Source organism: Oncorhynchus gorbuscha, linkage group LG26 (genome assembly GCF_021184085.1).
Source record: "Oncorhynchus gorbuscha isolate QuinsamMale2020 ecotype Even-year linkage group LG26, OgorEven_v1.0, whole genome shotgun sequence".
Lineage (NCBI taxonomy): Eukaryota > Metazoa > Chordata > Actinopteri > Salmoniformes > Salmonidae > Oncorhynchus > Oncorhynchus gorbuscha.
In genome coordinates, this window is record NC_060198.1 from 23,716,686 (window position 1) to 23,735,395 (window position 18,710).

Consider the following 18,710-nt stretch of genomic DNA (forward strand, 5'->3'; position numbering starts at 1 on the left):
ATCAGCTATGAGGCCATCGCCAGTTAACACTTTATCTGATTAAATCTAGGCCTTAGGCTATATTGCAAATGAGTGCATATCATGTGTTCACCTGAATCAACACCTATCCTAAGTATTAATTACTATTCCAGGCCTCCAGACACTCATTTTCCACTGATGTCACTGGTGCAACTTACTTTTACAGTTGGTGGCACCAGCCCATGATTTGGTCGGACCCAAATCACAAGTAATTCTCTCATATAGCAACTCATAGACTACTGAGGTATTCATGAAATAAGTGGTTTCGTCTAACATGTCCAAGTAGGAATGGAACTTTCAAGATATTTTGATGTGCAACATAACCCAGTGACTGCCATGATTTGTGAGTTCACAATTAGACTATAGTTGCTATATTTTACTGTCAAAATAGGTCTCCAGAATTTCCTGCTTTATTTTTGTTCAATAGAGATCAATTACATATGCACAGTGCATTCGGAAAGTATTCCGACCCCTTCACTTTTTCCACATTTTGTTAGGTAACAGCCTTATTCTAAAATGAATGAAATTATCATTTTTTTCTCATCAATCTACACACAGTACCCCATAATGACAAAGTGAAAACAGTCTTTTAGAATTTTTGGCAAATTTATTCAAAATAAATTTTAAAAGGAAGAAGTTTGGAACCATCAAGACTCTTCCTAGAGCTGGCTGCTCAGCCAAACTGGGCAATCGGGGGAGAAGGGCCTTGGTCAGGGAGATGACCAAGAACCCGATGGTCACTCTGACAGAGTTCCAGAGTTCCTCTGTGGAGATGGGAGAACTTTCCAGAAGGACACCAATCTCTGCAGCACTCAACCAATCAGGCCTTTATGGTAGAGTGGCCAGACAGAAGCCACTCTTCAGTAAAAGGCACGACTGCCCGCTTGGAGTTTGCCAAAAGGCACCTAAATGAGAAACAAGATTCTCTGGTCTGATAAAACCAAGATGGAACTCTTTGGCCTGAAAGCCAAGCGTCACGTCTGGAGGAAATCTGGCGCCATCCCTACGGTGATGTTTTTCAGCAGCAGGGAGACTAGTCAGGATCGAGGGTAAGATGAACGGAGCAAAGTACAGACAGATCCTTGATAAAAACCTGCTCCAGAGTGCTCAGGACCTCAGACTGGGGCGAATGTTCAACTTCCAACAGGACAAAGAACCTAAGCACACAGCCAAGACAATGCAGGAGTGGCGTCGGTTCAAGTATCTGAATATCCTTGAGTGGCCCAGCCAGAGCCTTATCGAACATCTCTGGAGAGGCTGTGCAGTGACGCTCCCCATCCAACCTGACAGAGCTTGAGAGGATCTGCAGAGAAGAATGGGAGAAACTCACCAAACACAGGTGTGCCAAACTTGTAGCATCACACTCAAAAATACTCGAGGCTGTAATCGCTGCCAAAGATGCTTCAACAAAGTTCTGAGTAAAGGGTCTGAAATCTTAGTTAAATGTGATATTTCAGTTTTTTAAACCTGTTTTTGTTTTGTTGTTATGGGCTATTGTGTGTAGATTGATGAGGGGGAAAAAGCATTTAGTCCATTTTAGAATACGGCTGTAAAGTAACACCATGTGGAAAAAGTCAAGTGTTCTCAGTCAACTTACCTGTTAAAATAAGGTTTAATTGAAATAAGATTATGTGCACTAACTAATAACATAGGCCAATTCATTTGGGTTTCAACATCTGAAGAACTAAAAACACATTGCTTCATTGCTGTCTCTAAGTATAGTACCCACTGCTAGTAGCCATGTATTCATCCAAAATTAAATGTCCTAAAATAGACGTTGCAGTTGTAGGCTACTACCCATGACCTCCATATCTCAAATATCTTGGTTGTAAAATAGATGTTACTGAGATGAATATTGAGAGTTGAGAAATACATAATTATACCTACCGAAAACTGAGGCCCTCCTCTCTTCGAGAAGGGGACAAATCTTGTTGTATGTTTAGAATATTTTTTTTCTCTCTCTCTCTCGAGCGCATGGGGGGAGAGGAGAGTGGCTCGCTCATTGCAGCAACAGGCCCCAGTGAGGGCACAGGCACATGGTGAGAGCGGACACTTTCGTTACAGGAACCGTGACGATAATGCACTGTACTGTTTGACCAAATACCGGTTTTACACACAAAACATAGAACGTTTTGAGTGAGGTGACAATGTAGAATATGCTCTTCCGACGTTTACAGGCACCGTTTCTGGGGGTTTTCAGGCCACGATCTGTCTAACTGATGACAAAGTCGGAGCAGGTCTCTTTGCTGATGTAGAATTTGTGTTCGTTTTAAATGTTTGTAGAATGTAAATTTGCGTGACCTCAGCCTATGAGAAAACCCGGCCGGCCCACCTTGGTCCACTGATCATCCAGAAGGTCATTATAGATTAGTATAACAGATAAATTGCGTAAATGTCTTTTAAAAATACATTTTCTAAGGCCCGTGAGCTGCCGGCCATGTCATCCTTTTCATTATTACATTTTTATATATGAAACATATTTCTGAGTGTGTCAATTTCGATTGGAAATCAATTGTTTGGTCCCCACAAGGATAGTAAAACAAATGTGTGTGTGTGTGTGTCTTCTCCTGAGTATCATTGATTATACCTGAGTGGGTGTATGTATGAGCCTGGCAACAGGTGTGTTATGCAGGTGAATGAGGACCCAAAAGCGACTTAACAGAAACAGAGTTTATTCGAGTCTTAACAAAAAACAATTAATCCTGAATTCTTTCACTGGTAATGTCCAAACAGGAATAACTGAAATCCTCTAGTCAGTAGAGGGGAACAACAGGAGATGCGACCACAGACTGCAGGTCGCTTCGGGTTGGCGCAGGCCGTAGCTGATAGAGACACCTGCTCACACGCAGCATCTGAAGAAGGCAAAAACACGACAGGACGGAACAAGGACACAGTACAGCAAACAAGGATCCGACAAGGACAGAAGCGGAAACAGAGGAAGAAATAGGGACTCTAATCAGAGGGCAAAATAGGGGACAGGTGTGAAAGAGTAAACGAGGTAGTTAGGAGAATGAGGAACAGCTGGGAGCAGGAACGGAACGATAGAGAGAGAGAGAGAGAGGGAGAGAGATAGAGAGAGGGAAAGAACCTAATAAGACCAGCAGGGGGAAACGAATAGAAGAGAAAGCACAGGGACAAGACATGACAATCTATGACAAAACATGACAGTACCCCCCCACTCACAGAGCGCCTCCTGGCGCACTCGAGGAGGAACCCTGGTGGCAACGGAGGAAATCATCGATCAACGAACGGTCCAGCACGTCCCGAGATGGAACCCAACTCCTCTCCTCAGGACCGTACCCCTCCCAATCCACTAAGTACTTGTGACCACGTCCCCGAGGACGCATGTCCATGATCTTCCGTACCCTGTAAATAGGTGCGCCCTCGACAAGGACGGGGGGGGGGAAGACGAACGGGGGCACGAAGAAAAGGCTTGACACAGGAGACATGGAAGACTGGGTGGACACGACGAAGATGTCACGGAAGAAGAAGTCGCACTGCGACAGGATTAACGACCTGAGAAATACGGAACGGACCAATGAACCGCGGAGTCAACTTGCGAGAAGCTGTCGTAAGGGGAAGGTTACGAGTGGAAAGCCACACTCTCTGACCGCGACAATACCTAGGACTCTTAATCCTACGTTTATTGGCGGCTCTCACAGTCTGCGCCCTATAACGGCAAAGTGCAGACCTGACCCTCCTCCAGGTGCGCTCACAACGTTGGACAAAAGCCTGAGCGGAGGGAACGCTGGACTCGGCGAGCTGGGACGAGAACAGAGGAGGCTGGTACCCAAGACTACTCTGAAAAGGAGATAGCCCGGTAGCAGACGAAGGAAGCGAGTTGTGAGCGTATTCTGCCCAGGGGAGCTGTTCTGCCCAAGACGCAGGGTTTCGAAAAGAAAGACTGCGTAATATGCGACCAATCGTCTGATTGGCCCGTTCTGCTTGACCGTTAGACTGGGGATGAAAACCGAAAGAGAGACTGACGGAAGCACCAATCAAACGACAGAACTCCCTCCAAAACTGAGACGTGAATTGCGGACCTCTGTCCGAAACGGCGTCTAACGGGAGGCCATGAATTCTGAACACATTCTCAATGATGATTTGTGCCGTCTCCTTAGCGGAAGGAAGCTTAGCGAGAGGAATAAAATGAGCCGCCTTAGAGAACCTATCGACAACCGTTAGAATCACAGAGTCTTCCCCGCTGACGAAGGCAGACCGGTAATAAAGTCGATGTGAGACCATGGTCGAGAAGGAATGGGAAGCGGTCTGAGACGACCGGCAGGAGGAGAGTTACCTGACTTAGTCTGCGCGCAGTCCGAACAAGCAGCCACGAAACGGCGCGTGTCACGCTCCTGAGTAGGCCACCAAAACCGCTGGCGAATAGAAGCAAGCGTACCCCAAACGCCGGGGTGGCCAGCTAACTTGGCAGAGTGAGCCCACTGAAGAACAGCCAGACGAGTAGAGACAGGAACGAAAAGAAGGTTACTAGGACAAGCGCGCGGCGACGGAGTGTGAGTGAGTGCTTGCTTTACCTGTCTCTCAATTCCCCAGACAGTCAACCCGACAACACGCCCTTCATGGAGAATCCCCTCGGGGTCGGTAGAAGCTACAGAAGAACTGAAGAGACGGGATAAAGCATCAGGCTTGGTGTTCTTAGTACCCGGGCGATAAGAAATCACGAACTCGAAACGAGCGAAAAACAACGCCCAACGAGCTTGACGCGCATTGAGTCGTTTGGCAGAACGGATGTACTCAAGGTTCTTATGGTCAGTCCAAACGACAAAAGGAACGGTCGCCCCCTCCAACCACTGTCGCCATTCGCCTAGGGCTAAGCGGATGGCGAGCAGTTCGCGGTTACCCACATCATAGTTGCGTTCCGACGGCGACAGGCGATGAGAAAAATACGCGCAAGGATGGACCTTATCGTCAGAATGGGAGCGCTGGGACAGAATGGCTCCCACGCCCACCTCTGAAGCGTCAACCTCGACAATGAATTGTTTAGTGACGTCAGGAGTAACGAGGATAGGAGCGGATGTAAAACGCTTCTTGAGGAGATCAAAAGCTCCCTGGGCGGAACCGGACCACTTAAAGCACGTCTTGACAGAAGTAAGGGCTGTGAGAGGGGCTGCCACTTGACCGAAATTACGAATGAAACGCCGATAGAAATTTGCGAAACCGAGAAAGCGCTGCAACTCGACACGTGACTTAGGGACGGGCCAATCGCTGACAGCATGGACCTTAGCGGGATCCATCTGAATGCCTTCAGCGGAAATAACAGAACCGAGAAATGTGACGGAGGAGACATGAAAGGCGCACTTCTCAGCCTTCACATAGAGACAATTCTCTAAAAGGCGCTGGAGTACACGTCGAACGTGCTGAACATGAATCTGGAGTGACGGTGAAAAAATCAGGATATCGTCAAGGTAAACGAAAACAAAGATGTTCAGCATGTCTCTCAGTACATCATTAACTATTGCCTGAAAGACAGCTGGAGCATTAGCGAGACCGAACGGCAGAACCCGGTATTCAAAATGCCCTAACGGAGTGTTAAACGCCGTTTTCCACTCGTCCCCCTCCCTGATGCGCACGAGATGGTAAGCGTTACAAAGGTCCAACTTAGTAAAGAACCTGGCTCCCTGCAGAATCTCGAAGGCTGACGACATAAGGGGAAGCGGATAACGATTCTTAACCGTTATGTCATTCAGCCCTCGATAATCCACGCAGGGGCGCAGGGTACCGTCCTTCTTCTTAACAAAAAAAAAACCCCGCTCCAGCGGGAGAGGAAGAAGGCACAACGGTACCGGCGTCGAGAGAAACAGACAGATAATCTTCGAGAGACTTACGTTCGGGAGCCGACAGAGAGTATAGTCTACCCCGGGGGGGGAGTGGTCCCCGGAAGTAGATCAGTACAACAATCATACGACCGGTGAGGAGGAAGGGAGGTGGCTCTGGACCGACTGAAGACCGTGCGCAGATCATGATATTCCTCCGGCACTCCTGTCAAATCACCAGGTTCCTCCTGAGAAGAGGGGACAGAAGAAACAGGAGGGATAGCAGACACTAAACACTTCACATGACAAGAAACATTCTAGGATAGGATAGAATTACTAGACCAATTAATAGAAGGATTATGACATACTAGCCAGGGATGACCCAAAACAACAGGTGTAAAAGGTGAACGAAAAATCAAAAAGGAAATGGTCTCACTGTGGTTACCAGATACTGTGAGGGTTAAAGGTAGTGTCTCACATATGATACTGGGGAGGAGACTACCATCCAAGGCGAACATGGGCGTGGGCTCCCCAAACTGTCTGAGAGGAATGTCATGTTTCCGAGCCCATGCTTCGTCCATAAAACAACCCTCAGCCCCAGAGTCTATCAAGGCACTGCAGGAAGCAGCCGAACCGGTCCAGCGTAGATGGACCGACAAGGTAGTACAGGACCTTGATGGAGAGACCTGAGTAGTAGCGCTCACCAGTAGCCCTCCGCTTACTGATGAGCTCTGGCTTTTACTGGACATGAAATGACAAAATGTCCAGCAGAACCGCAATAGAAGCAGAGGCGGTTGGTGATTCTCCGTTCCCTCTCCTTAGTCGAGATGCGAATACCTCCCAGCTGCATGGGCTCAATACCTGAGCCAGTGGGAGGAGATGGTTGAGATGCGGAGAGGGGGAACACCGTTAACGCGAGCTCTCTTCCACGAGCTCGGTGACGAAGATCTACCCGTCGTTCTATGCGGATGGCGAGTGCATTCAAAGAATCCATGCTGGAAGGAACCTCTCCGGGAGAGAATCTCATCCTTAACCTCAGCGTGGAGTCCCTCCAGAAAACGAGCGAGCAACGCCGGCTCGTTCCAGTCACTGGAGGCAGCAAGAGTGCGAAACTCTATAGAGTAATCCGTTATGGATCGATCACCTTGACATAGGGAAGCCAGGGCCCTGGAAGCCTCCTTCCCAAAAACTGAACGATCAAAAACCTGTATCATCTCCTCTTTAAAGTTCTGATACTCGTTAGTACACTCAGCCCTTGCCTCCCAGATAGCTGTGCCCCACTCCCGAGCCCGTCCAGTAAGGAGTGATATGACGTAGGCGATCCGAGCTCTCTCTCTTGAGTATGTGTTGGGCTGGAGAGAGAACACAATATCACGCTGGGTGAGAAAGGAGCGGCACTCAGTGGGCTGCCCAGAGTAACACGGTGGGTTATTAACTCTTGGTTCCGGAGACTCGGAAGACCAGGAAGTAGCTGGTGGCTCGAGACGGAGATTCTGAAACTGTCTTGAGAGGTCGGAGACCTGAGCGGCCAGGGTCTCAACGGCATGACGAGCAGCAGACAATTCCTGCTCGTGTCTGCCGAGCATCGCTCCCTGGATCTCGACGGCTGAGTTGCGAGGATCCGTAGTCGCTGGGTCCATTCTTGGTCGGATCCTTCTGTTATGCAGGTGAATGAGGACCCAAAAGCGACTTAACAGAAACAGAGTTTATTCGAGTCTTAACAAAAAAATGATTAATCCTGAATTCTTTCACTGGTAATGTCCAAACAGGAATAACTGAAATCCTCTAGTCAGTAGAGGGGAACAACAGGAGATGCGACCACAGACTGCAGGTCGCTCCGGGTTGGCGCAGGCCGTAGCTGATAGAGACACCTGCTCACACGCAGCATCTGAAGAAGGCAAAAACACGACAGGACGGAACAAGGACACAGTACAGCAAACAAGGATCCGACAAGGACAGAAGCGGAAACAGAGGAAGAAATAGGGACTCTAATCAGAGGGCAAAATAGGGGACAGGTGTGAAAGAGTAAACGAGGTAGTTAGGAGAATGAGGAACAGCTGGGAGCAGGAACGGAACGATAGAGAGAGAGAGAGAGAGAGAGAGAGAGAGAGAGAGAGAGAGAGAGAGAGAGAGAGAGAGAGAGAGAGAGAGGGAGAGAGATAGAGAGAGGGAAAGAACCTAATAAGACCAGCAGGGGGAAACGAATAGAAGAGAAAGCACAGGGACAAGACATGACAATCTATGACAAAACATGACAAGGTGTGTGGAACCTTTATGTGTGAGGGCACCTGTCAGCCAGCAGCACCCAGTAAAACTAGCTGTGCCTGGCTTAGAAGCTAACCAGGGCTGACAAGGGACAGGGGGCAAGGCATCAGGGCTGAAGACACACACACCAGGTGTGGAGACACTGTGCAGCTTTAATGAGCTTCCTTTATAAAACCATCACACTCCTCCTGCAGTCAGAGGCCTGACGAGGCATACTGAACACTGGACGCACACTAGTCAGGGAAAGTTGGGCAGAAATGGAAAATGTAAACTGCAGCCTGGTCTGGTGTCTACTGTATATAGACAGACATGTACACACAAAGCCTCAGCCAAAACATAACAAACTTCACTTTAGAACATTTTCTCTTATTGCCTTGAACTTTCCTTTCCCAAGCATAAAAAAAATACTTAACATTATTGAGTACTGCATTCCATGCTGGCACTCTAGCACAATGAACGGTAGATTGCAAGAGAGATTACTTGCGGGCAATCTAGCGCAATGGCAGAAAGAAATGGATTGCTTTTGAGGAGTGTTGTGAGGACAATCAGAGCGTTGTGAGGACAATCAGAGCGTTGTGAGGACAATCAGAGCGTTGTGAGGACAATCAGAGTGTTGTGAAAGTGTGTTCTTGAGGGGTGAGAGAGAGAGCATCGGTGTCCTCTCAAAGCAAACTTCTATCCTGATGACCTCTGTGACACTCGTTTGTCTTTAGCTCCCTTACGGCTCCCCATTGCAGCTGCAAACCCTGTCTGTCTCAAAACGTTACTCGCCAGCACATCCTTGCATTAGAGAAGAGGATTTAAGGTCCCTCCCCCAGGCCTCTTCCTCCAACGAGCTTTGTAAGAAATTGAGGAAACAATGCTTGAGGAAACAAGTGAGAATTTGACAGCTCTCTCCATTCCCCTCTCCCGCTCCATTTTCCTCAACACGCTCCTCTCTCTCGCCCTCTCTCTCTCTCTCTCTCTCGCCTTCCCTGCCTTTCACACCCTCTCTTCTGAGGTTATTTTCAACCCCTTTAAATATATTATTGTCTTGCTACTCTGTACATGTGCACTCCTTCTTATGTAATTATATTGTCCCTAACCTTCCTTTAGTCACGCTTCCATCTCTTTTATCAGTAAGTATGCAGAGCTGCATTCAATTGTTTTTTATCCTCATCCTTCTTTTTTCTGTTTAATGAGACAGGTGAAAGTGAGTCTTCTCTCTCTCTCTCTCTCTCTCTCTCTCTCTCTCTCTCTCTCTCTCTTCTCCACTACACTTAATGGATATCCTCCATAAACACATTTTCAATTCTTCTACACTTTGGAGATTCCTCCTTCTATTTCAGCCATATCAGATATCAAGCAGGGTGCTCATAGCTTACAATTGGACTCTTTAGGCCTATTTTACAATGGCTGACAGACAGTGTAGCTGAAGGTCGACTTATTCCCATGGCTGTAACTCCATATTATTTTTGTCAGTCTGGGCCTCAAATTACTGTTAAGTAAGAATAGTAGAACACACAAGGTGCAATTTCAAAGCTTAGTTGTACATCATCGGTTATCCTCTAGTTATACTGTGTGTCACTCACTGACAGTCACTCAATTAGCCCATGCCAGTTAACATGTAGAAGATTGGTAAATTAGTCTAGTTAGTCTAGCCAGCTATCTCAACTTGTAGTAATCATGGCCAAATTACCGACCCGGCACGCAGGGCACGAACCCTGGGGCCCTGGTCTCCAGGGAGCCCCCATTGATTTTGCTAGTCACTCTCACTCAGATTTCATATTAACATTGCATAAGTTGCGCCAAAATATGTAGAATTGCAGGAAATGAGCTGTAAAATAAAAAAATGGATTTGTTTACTTTGTGCTAATAAAATACGTTGCCCGCTAACAGATCCCTCTGTACGTATTACATTATAATATAATTTGTAATCCCTGGTTTTAGCAGATATCTGTAGACTACGGGTCATTATGCTTACTGCCAGTTAGCATTGGCTGCAAAACTCCCTTTAACTTCTTTCATACTGGACACAGATGTAAAAATGGTATCCACAAGTTCATCTGACTCTGGAGAAGTAGATAAAGGGTCTCCCTCTTCTTAGGGATAGCCCTGTTTTTTCTTGAATTTTCACCTAAAAGGACATACCCAAATCTAACTGCCTGTAGCTCAGGCCCTGAAGCAAGGATATGCATATTCTTGGTACCATTTGAAAAGAAACACTTTGAAGTTTGTGGAAATGCGAATTGAATGTATGATAATATAACACAATAGATCTGGTAGAAGAAAATACAAAGAAAAAAGTTTTTTTTCTTCTACCACCATCTTTGAAATGCAACAGAAAGGTCCCACATCTAGCCATCACTCTGGTTGTAATTCTGATGGTGTCCAGAAGATGGCACCAGTGTATGTGCAAAGGTTCAGACGGATAACTTAAGTATGAGTTAAGTATGAGTATGAGCAAACTACATTACATTTAGTGTGAAGTCATCCAGATACATTTGGGCAAATCATGAACGAGACATTTGCATTCAAATTATATTTTTCTGCAAGTATATTGTCAAATCGGAATACTTGGAATCACTTGCTGTTTTGCAGCAGCAGTCTTCCAACGACCTTCCACAATCCCACCCCCACCAACTGAACTCCATTCTCCCAGCGGGGGTTTCGATGCCAGCAGCCCAGCATAGGGCAACCTGTCATCAGCATCTTGTCACATCTGCTCCTGCTACGCCCTCTGGTGTTCATCCGGTGTCTTCTTGACCTGCAGTTACTCCCCCTGTACACTCTCTCTCTCCCTCTCTGTGTGGTTCGAGACAGATGTGCTGAAGTCAGAGCAGATCCCTACCAGCTGCAACCCGTTCCATAATCAAGACCTCTACAAATACTCAGTCCTGCAAATTCCACTCTGCCAAATTGTAATCTCTGCTCAGTCAGTTCATGATTCTAGCCATTTACGATTACGCAAGATCTTGTTACTCTGCTGTGCCTGTTTCCCTGCCTGACACTGTTTATTTTCTCATTGCAGTCTCTGGCTCCTGTTCCACATTACACCCCCCAACTACCTTGCTCTGGATTTTACTCACCACTACCTTGGATTCCCATCAGGACCTGTTTACCCTGTTCTACTCAGCCAACTCCAACCTCAGTCTGGTTTTTCTGCAACTCATCCAAGCTTCCCTGGATCTGCACTCCATATCTCTCGGTGTAATAATACATATTTTGGTTCATTCATCCCTGTTTCCTCATCTTGGATCTTGGTCTGCTCTTGGGTTCCCTTGTGTCGCTCCGCTTAACACATCTGGTTACAAGAAGCAGTCCTTGGAAATTAGGCCAACCCCAAACTATTCACTACAATTGCATTTAGTCTCTGTTGTCATTCAGTTAATCCTGTAGTTCAAGTGAACTAGAGTTAGTGTCAAGAGTCAGAAGCACTCATTACATATAGACGTCGGCCTACACTCGTAGAAAAAATGGGTTCAGAAACGTTTTTTCGGCTGTCGATATGGGAGAACCAATTTTGATTCCAGGTCGAACTATTTTGTTTTCCATGTAGAACCCTCTGTGGAATGGGTTCTACCTGGAACTATGGGACAACCGAATAACCCTTTATAGGTTCTAGGTATCACCGTCTTTCTACTTGGAAGCACTCAGAGATGGTCTATAATTTGAATAGTCAGCATTTTGTAGATTATTGTTATCTCTGAGATTGTATCTCTAACAATCCCCCATTAGCAAGTACTAGTCATTAGTAGCCAACTTCCCATGTGACCATAGGCTATTGTATTGCTCGGATAATTGTTCAGAAAACGTAATTCTGCGCAGGTCATTTGAGCATTCTCAGCCTTTACACACGTCCCTTGAAGGCTGCGCATGACATTAATCATGGAAAGGTTTCCAGCCTCTCAGAAGTCACGATGTGGGTTGACGCGCTCAGTAGAGCGCACAGCGCAGCAGTAACCATCTACTGTAGCAGGGGGTGTATGTGTGGTGAAGAAATTGTATGCTTCAACGCTCCTGTGCCTGCGTATGACGGCTTGATATGACCATTTTAAGACAATAATAGGTTACGTTTTGGTAACGGATCCCATTGTCCCTCTTTATATTTACAGTCGTGTTTATTTCAACTAGATCGCGGGGAGCGGAGAGGCAACAACCATCGGTATTGAATGCTGGTAAACCGGCTCCAGTCCATGGGGTTGTGACGCGGATTCTCCGGCTGCGCTGAATTGCAAGCGGGTACTGTAAACGCATTTGAGATATGGACGCTGTTCTGCGAAGCATGCTGACAAATGTTCTTCTCCCAGACAACAAAAGCTGAAGTGGTAAGAAAGCTCTTATGTTTGCCAGCCTTGCATTTGCATCTGATTTATAGAATTAATACATATGTCCTTTATATTGTTGGGGACCTTTCCATTTTCATTGTCATGTTGGAATATTGAGGTGTATTTTCCAAAAGCATATCTCAGGGGGATATGATATGCTTTTGTATACTACACCTCAATATTCCATCATTAATAAGTTATGTAGGGTATCCCTAAAACACCTCCAATTTAGGTCAGTGGCCCAATGAATTCATAATAGCCTACTGTATGTGCCAAAGGTTCATACCCTGCAGAGGATTGTTGACGTCCTGCACTTTGCAGAGAACGCATCAATTTAGCCTGAATGTTGTGCAGTCGGAGAGTAATGGCATATTAATGTCGACCTACCTTTGTGTACATGAATATTTTCCAAATCAATATTTTATGTATTAAGTTCCCACCTTTTGAATGTTTGAATGTATTAGAACTGTGTCTGCAAGAGGGTTTTTGTGTGATGCCTGGCAGTCCGGCTGAAAGGAACTGTATATAAGAAACGATTCAGAGAAACGAATTCACATGCAAAACAAATGTTTAGAGTTACTTTAGCCAAAGTTGCTAACATCGTGTACTAGGAACAAGCTGAATACGGGTTTTTCCCAGTATTCCTGCAATAACACTTCTATGCTGGGTCCACTGTGGAAAAGGGTTTTCTGTCTCGTGGCAAGCCTCGAGAGCCAGTTTCTTCTATTGCATGAACGCTCCGTCGCACAAAGGTTAACCATGTGAACGTCAAACCAATGACTAAAGAATATCCATCACTGCACCGAGGAGGAGGAGGGAGGAATCAGGATAGGATAACAGCATGAGGCCTTCCTTTGCGTGATAATTGCAAGTTCCCCCATATCACTTACTGGGAGGATAGTCTAATCTAATGCATTCAAATGTTCTTCTTGTAGTCAGACAGCGAGTGCACACTGTACACCAGGCCCTGTGGTATTTTTAATATACATTAACAGTTTATACAGTGGTACATCAGCTTTTCTTATTGCAGGACACAATAAGTATCTGAGAGAGTTTATATTCAATACTATCTTGGCCTATATAGTGCTAAGTCGTTAGGGAAAAAACTGATGTAACTGAGCAAATTAAATACTGAGCCTACTCTCGCTCACACACTGTCACACACTGTAGTACACACACTATAGTACAGTCACACAGTATATCAATCCATTCCACTTAGATCATGGGGTTCTGTATTGTTTGGAATTAGTGGTTGTCAAGTTAAATGATGCTATGTTTTGCCTCTCTTCATTTTCTTTATTCGGTTGTACCCCTCTCCTCCTCACGCATTCAGCAGAACCCCAATAAACCAGACTTTGACATGCTGTGACATGCACCACTAATGCGGTTGTTATATGGTCCACTCAGGCCTCCCAGACACTCGGCCATCCCTCACCCTGGCTCTGAGGAGACTGTGTGCGAGACGCAGTCCTTCTTATTGAGCCGTGCTGCCTTTCGTAATGTGACTTTAAGAGCCGCTCTTAGATTATGTCATTTGTAAACCAGCCTAAGTGGAGCCCGTCTGGTCAGATAGAGCTAATTTCCCAGAAGCTGAACGAACGGCCAGATAGAGTACAGTTTCAGTACATTATGCCTGTATGCAACAGGCAGATCTGATGGGATGGGAGCCATGTTGGAAGTAAAGATACCAGTTACTGTTTGATTTATTTGAAGTTATCATTATATATATATATTTACATTTTTGTACACTGGTGAATACTTTAAGGAAGAATATGTTTACATTTTTTATGTGCAAGATTTACAATTATGAAGAGCATGAATCCATAAAACCAACCTAGCCTACGACCAAAAAAAGTTTTCCTAAGGTTCTTAGACCTTTTAGGCCAGGGTTTTCCTACCTGATATCTTAATATCCAACATGGCTCCCATCCCATCACATCTACCTGTTGCATACAGGCATAATGTACTGTAACTGTACTCAACAGGCTGTGATTATTTGAATTGGCCGTGTACAAAGTGCTAGGGCAAAAACAAAACGTGCACCCAGGGTTTGTGAAACCCTGCTCTAGACTACAGTTGTGTTGCGGTGAAACGGTGAGCGTCCCGTCCAACTCATAACACTTTCTCTGGGGTTTTGTGTCAGTGGGGAAACATATTCTATGTGGTTTAGAGAGGATTGGTAAAACGATACTGGACTGTGGCATTTACTGCGCCTCAGCCTGCCTCAGACAGCGCTGCTCAAGAGTCTGTCACCTGAGTCGGGTCTCAGTGAAAAGTGGGTTTCCAGAACCGATGGGCCCGGAAACATTACATTGATCGACCCAAAATGTACTTACACTAAATGCAGACATAGGCTACATCCAAACAGACTCCCCCCTAGATTCAATTAGTTCCCGCATTAGGGCTCTATTACAGCGTGATTAAAATTGAAATGTTAGCAGAGACTGCATTTCCGGTAGGTGTGCATATGTCGGCTCAAACGGAAATGCCCTTCACTTTTCTATCACCCAATCTGGAACGCTTCAACGATACAGATTGAATAGAGCCCTTAACCCGCAACAACCGCCGACTGCATAGCAGTTTTATTGTTTTTGTTTAGGCGACGTCGGAGGTGTAACTGTGTTCGGAAGCAGTCAAATCGGTGAGCGGCTGCTCTTGTCGTCATTGTCACGAAACCACACCTGTCCTTAAATCCCACCCGTAACAAAAGTTCAGAACGAGAAAGTGTAGGCTCTATAGAACAGACACTCACGTTTAAAATCATTAAATGAAATGAGGGTTGATATCAGCCAAATCGAGTTGTAGATTACAACACACAGTGTTGGAACTTGTAGCAATTCTGCATGGGATTTCTACTAATGCAACTCGGTGCAGCCAATGGCAATGTCCGCCATAAGTATAACGCCAGGAGCCGCTTGCTGACTCGACAGCTGCAGACGTAGTTCCACCTCTGACATCGCCGAAAACAATAATGCTGCTATGCAGTTGTCGGTTATCGCGGGTTAAGACAGATCTGATTGAATCTAGCCCATAGCCTATATCCTACATCCAAACCGGGTTAGGTTAGGTACTGTAGGTTCCTAGAGACCCTAAGACTGAGTTTCGGAGATATTCACTCTGAATCCATTAGATGCTGACAGTACTCCAAAATAACCATGACCATATATATATTTTGAGTCTGTCTCCCTAGTTACACTGGATCAGAGCAGGATTATGGTAATGAAAAGTCACTCCACGGCAATGTTGAAGTGGGACGAGAGAGGAAAAAACATGCCAATCAACAAGAGTTCCATCACTGCACTGGCAGGAAGCACATTATCTGTCATCTGTACGCACGGATGACGCCGTCGCTGATCTCTATCCCACTCCTCCTCTACACTACAGCTGTGTTTTGTCATTTTCTGTTCGTCATGTCACAAGTGCCAATTCATTACAATTAGCCCAGTCAGGATCAAAGTGGGTTTAAAAATAACACCTGGCACTTGTATGGAAATTCGGATTACTCACACCGAGATGGTTAGGTGTTGCTTCTGCCACACTGATATTAGTGTCATTTGCAATCACTTGTTGTCCTCGTTCCTTTTATTCATTATTTTCGCTCTGACATTTTTCCTCATTGTCTCTCAGGCCGGCTGGTTGGTGAAGCTGTGACCTATGCAGGGTTGTCTTGGCTGATGGTCCAGGGGCTGTGTCCTTCCAGGAGGGTATGCCTGTATCCCACCATGTCGCTGCTGGCAAAATGGCTGCTGTGCCACTCATTGGTGGCATGCCTGTTGCTGCACAGCCTGGCGCTCGGGGCCACCACCGCGGGCCTCCACGGGGCAAACACCGGCTGCTCCGAGAGCTGCTACTGCTCCGAGATGGCCGACGGCGGGAGGGTGGTGCGCTGCAGCAACATGCACCTGGCGGAGGTGCCGCATGACCTGCCCAATGACACTCGCCGACTTTACCTGGACGGTAACCTCCTTACCACCATCCCCGCCGACGCCTTTGCAGGGCTTCCTTTACTCAACGAGCTGGACCTCTCCCACAATGAGCTAACTCAGATGGAGCCGAGGGCCTTCTGGGGTCTGGTCCCCTCTCTCAGGAGCCTGGACCTGTCCTCTAACAGACTGACCACCCTGGAGCCCGAGGTCCTGGGGGGCCTGAGGGCCCAGGCCAACCTCACCCACAACCCCTGGCACTGTGACTGCCGCCTCCAGGTGGCTATGCCCCGGTTGGATCTGGAACCGGTATCACTGGCTGGCGTGGTATGCCACACTTCGGAGCCCAAGGACGTTGGCATAGATACAGGGGTGCCCTTCATCATGGTGGCGGCCGACCTGGACCTGTGCGCAGGGCTCAAGAGGACCACGGACGTGGCCATGCTGGTGACCATGTTCGGCTGGTTCGCCATGGTCATCTCCTACCTGGTGTATTATGTCAGGCACAACCAGGAGGACGCACGGAGACACCTGGAGTACCTCAAGTCCCTTCCCAGCAAACTGGACAGGCCAGAGGAGTCCTCTAAACTCAGCACAGTGGTGTGAGAAGTAAATTACCAGACTTGGGTCAAAATGCATTTTGTCAGGTACTTTCAAATTCTGGAGAAGTGCTTGATTTAGCTTGATTGCTGTGCAAGGCGGTAGAGTTTGCACTTTTGGGACGATTCTTAGGTAGTAGGTAAGCTAAATCAAGCGCACCTGTTGTATTTGACATTTATTTACCTAGGTCAGGTAGAGACACAGGAAATAATAGCCAAACACCTCAAAGGGATCATAAAAGGAATTCCCAAACTTGGAAATAGACCGGGATACTACTGTACTGTACAGGTTTTCACCAGTAATCCATTGGAAACGCAATACCTCACGGTAACATTTCATTCAAACAAATTCACACTCTTTGATGAATCGTCATGAAATGAAGACTCTTTTTTTCCCACCACATAGCTGTTTCTTATACGAATGAAGGAATTATTTGACACGTTTGTGAATATTCTAAATGTATTTCCAAATCAGTCTGTGTCTTTATGTAAGACACTCTGTATTTGAAAATGATTGAATTCCAACGAGGTATTGAAATGTCGTCAAATGCATAACTATTTCACAATGGACTGCCGAGGGCACCGTTTTGTTATTAATCAGGAATGCACGATGTCATCAAATGTCCCCATATTAGTGATGATACTGTGCTTGGCAGTGTAACAGAGACTGCATTGTTCGACCAGCATCTGCACTCATTGAATGTTAACCAGAAAGAATAAAATCATGAAATGCTCCTTCCTTTTTTATTTTGGCCACAATACCATATTTTTTTCCACAGTTGTATTGCATGTAATATTTCATTTCTCACAAAGTCCGCCTGAACATGTCACCTTTTCATTTATTTTAAATGAACAATGTGTTCATTATATTGAATTATGATATTTGACAGACCGTAGTGCACGATGGCAAAACTAGTTTAGAAATATGAATTGCGCAACTTCAAATCAGTGGGTCCAACAAGTAATTGTAAAAAAAAAAAGAAAAGAAAAAAAAAGAGAAAAAAACAAGTTTAAAAGAGTTCACTGTCTGAAGTCTTATTTGAATTTCCTCCAAGCCTCATGAATTCCTTTGATCTCACTAATGGGTATGTCTTTTAGAACTATGAATCTGCTTTAGGGACAGACTGCACTGAATATGACTTCTGTCACACACACACACACACACACACACACACACACACACACACACACACACACACACACACACACACACACACACACACACACACACACACACACACACACACACACACACACACACACACACACACACACACACACACACACACACACACACACACACACACACGACAGCCACAATGCACACGGTAAAACTCCACACCCTCAGGCTGAAATAAAAATGATATAGATTTGATCCTTGCTCACCATTTGGAAACTGGGCCTGCAGATGGGATCCCCCCTGGCCTCCCACATCATGACGTAGGATGGGAATCAATACAGAATGGTGTTTCTCCTGTCCTACTGGAACTATTAAAACCCTGTCCCTTGACCGTGGTACAGTATCTAGCCACAGTCTGTCCGCTTTCTGTATATCTTAAGTGCTCATTTGTGGAGGATGGGAAAATGGGGGTAGCCTCTCTCTCTCTCTCTCTCCTCTCTCCCTTGCATTTATCTGTCACACCACCAATCTGATACTGAGCCCTGAGGGTCAATCATGCACACGCACATGCACACACAAATAAACATAGTTGACATAATTATACAGTATAGCCTGTTCGGTCTTAAAAATGTCAGTCATGACACGGATACATTGCCCTACAGACACGGATACATCGCCCTCATTAGCATGTGTTTATGTGCATG

The 18,710-nt window shown here is 46.0% G+C and overlaps 1 protein-coding gene across 1 annotated transcript; it reads left to right on the plus strand.

Annotated features, from left to right (window-relative positions):
* The first annotated feature begins 12,007 nt into the window (after positions 1 to 12,007).
* LOC124016285 (leucine-rich repeat-containing protein 3B-like) lies at positions 12,008 to 17,773 on the plus strand. The gene is made up of 2 exons (XM_046331833.1): positions 12,008 to 12,364; positions 15,992 to 17,773. The coding sequence occupies exon 2, from the start codon at positions 16,039 to 16,041 to the stop codon at positions 16,891 to 16,893; it is 855 nt and encodes a 284-aa protein (XP_046187789.1). The 5' UTR covers positions 12,008 to 12,364; positions 15,992 to 16,038; the 3' UTR covers positions 16,894 to 17,773.
* The last annotated feature ends 937 nt before the right edge of the window (positions 17,774 to 18,710 follow it).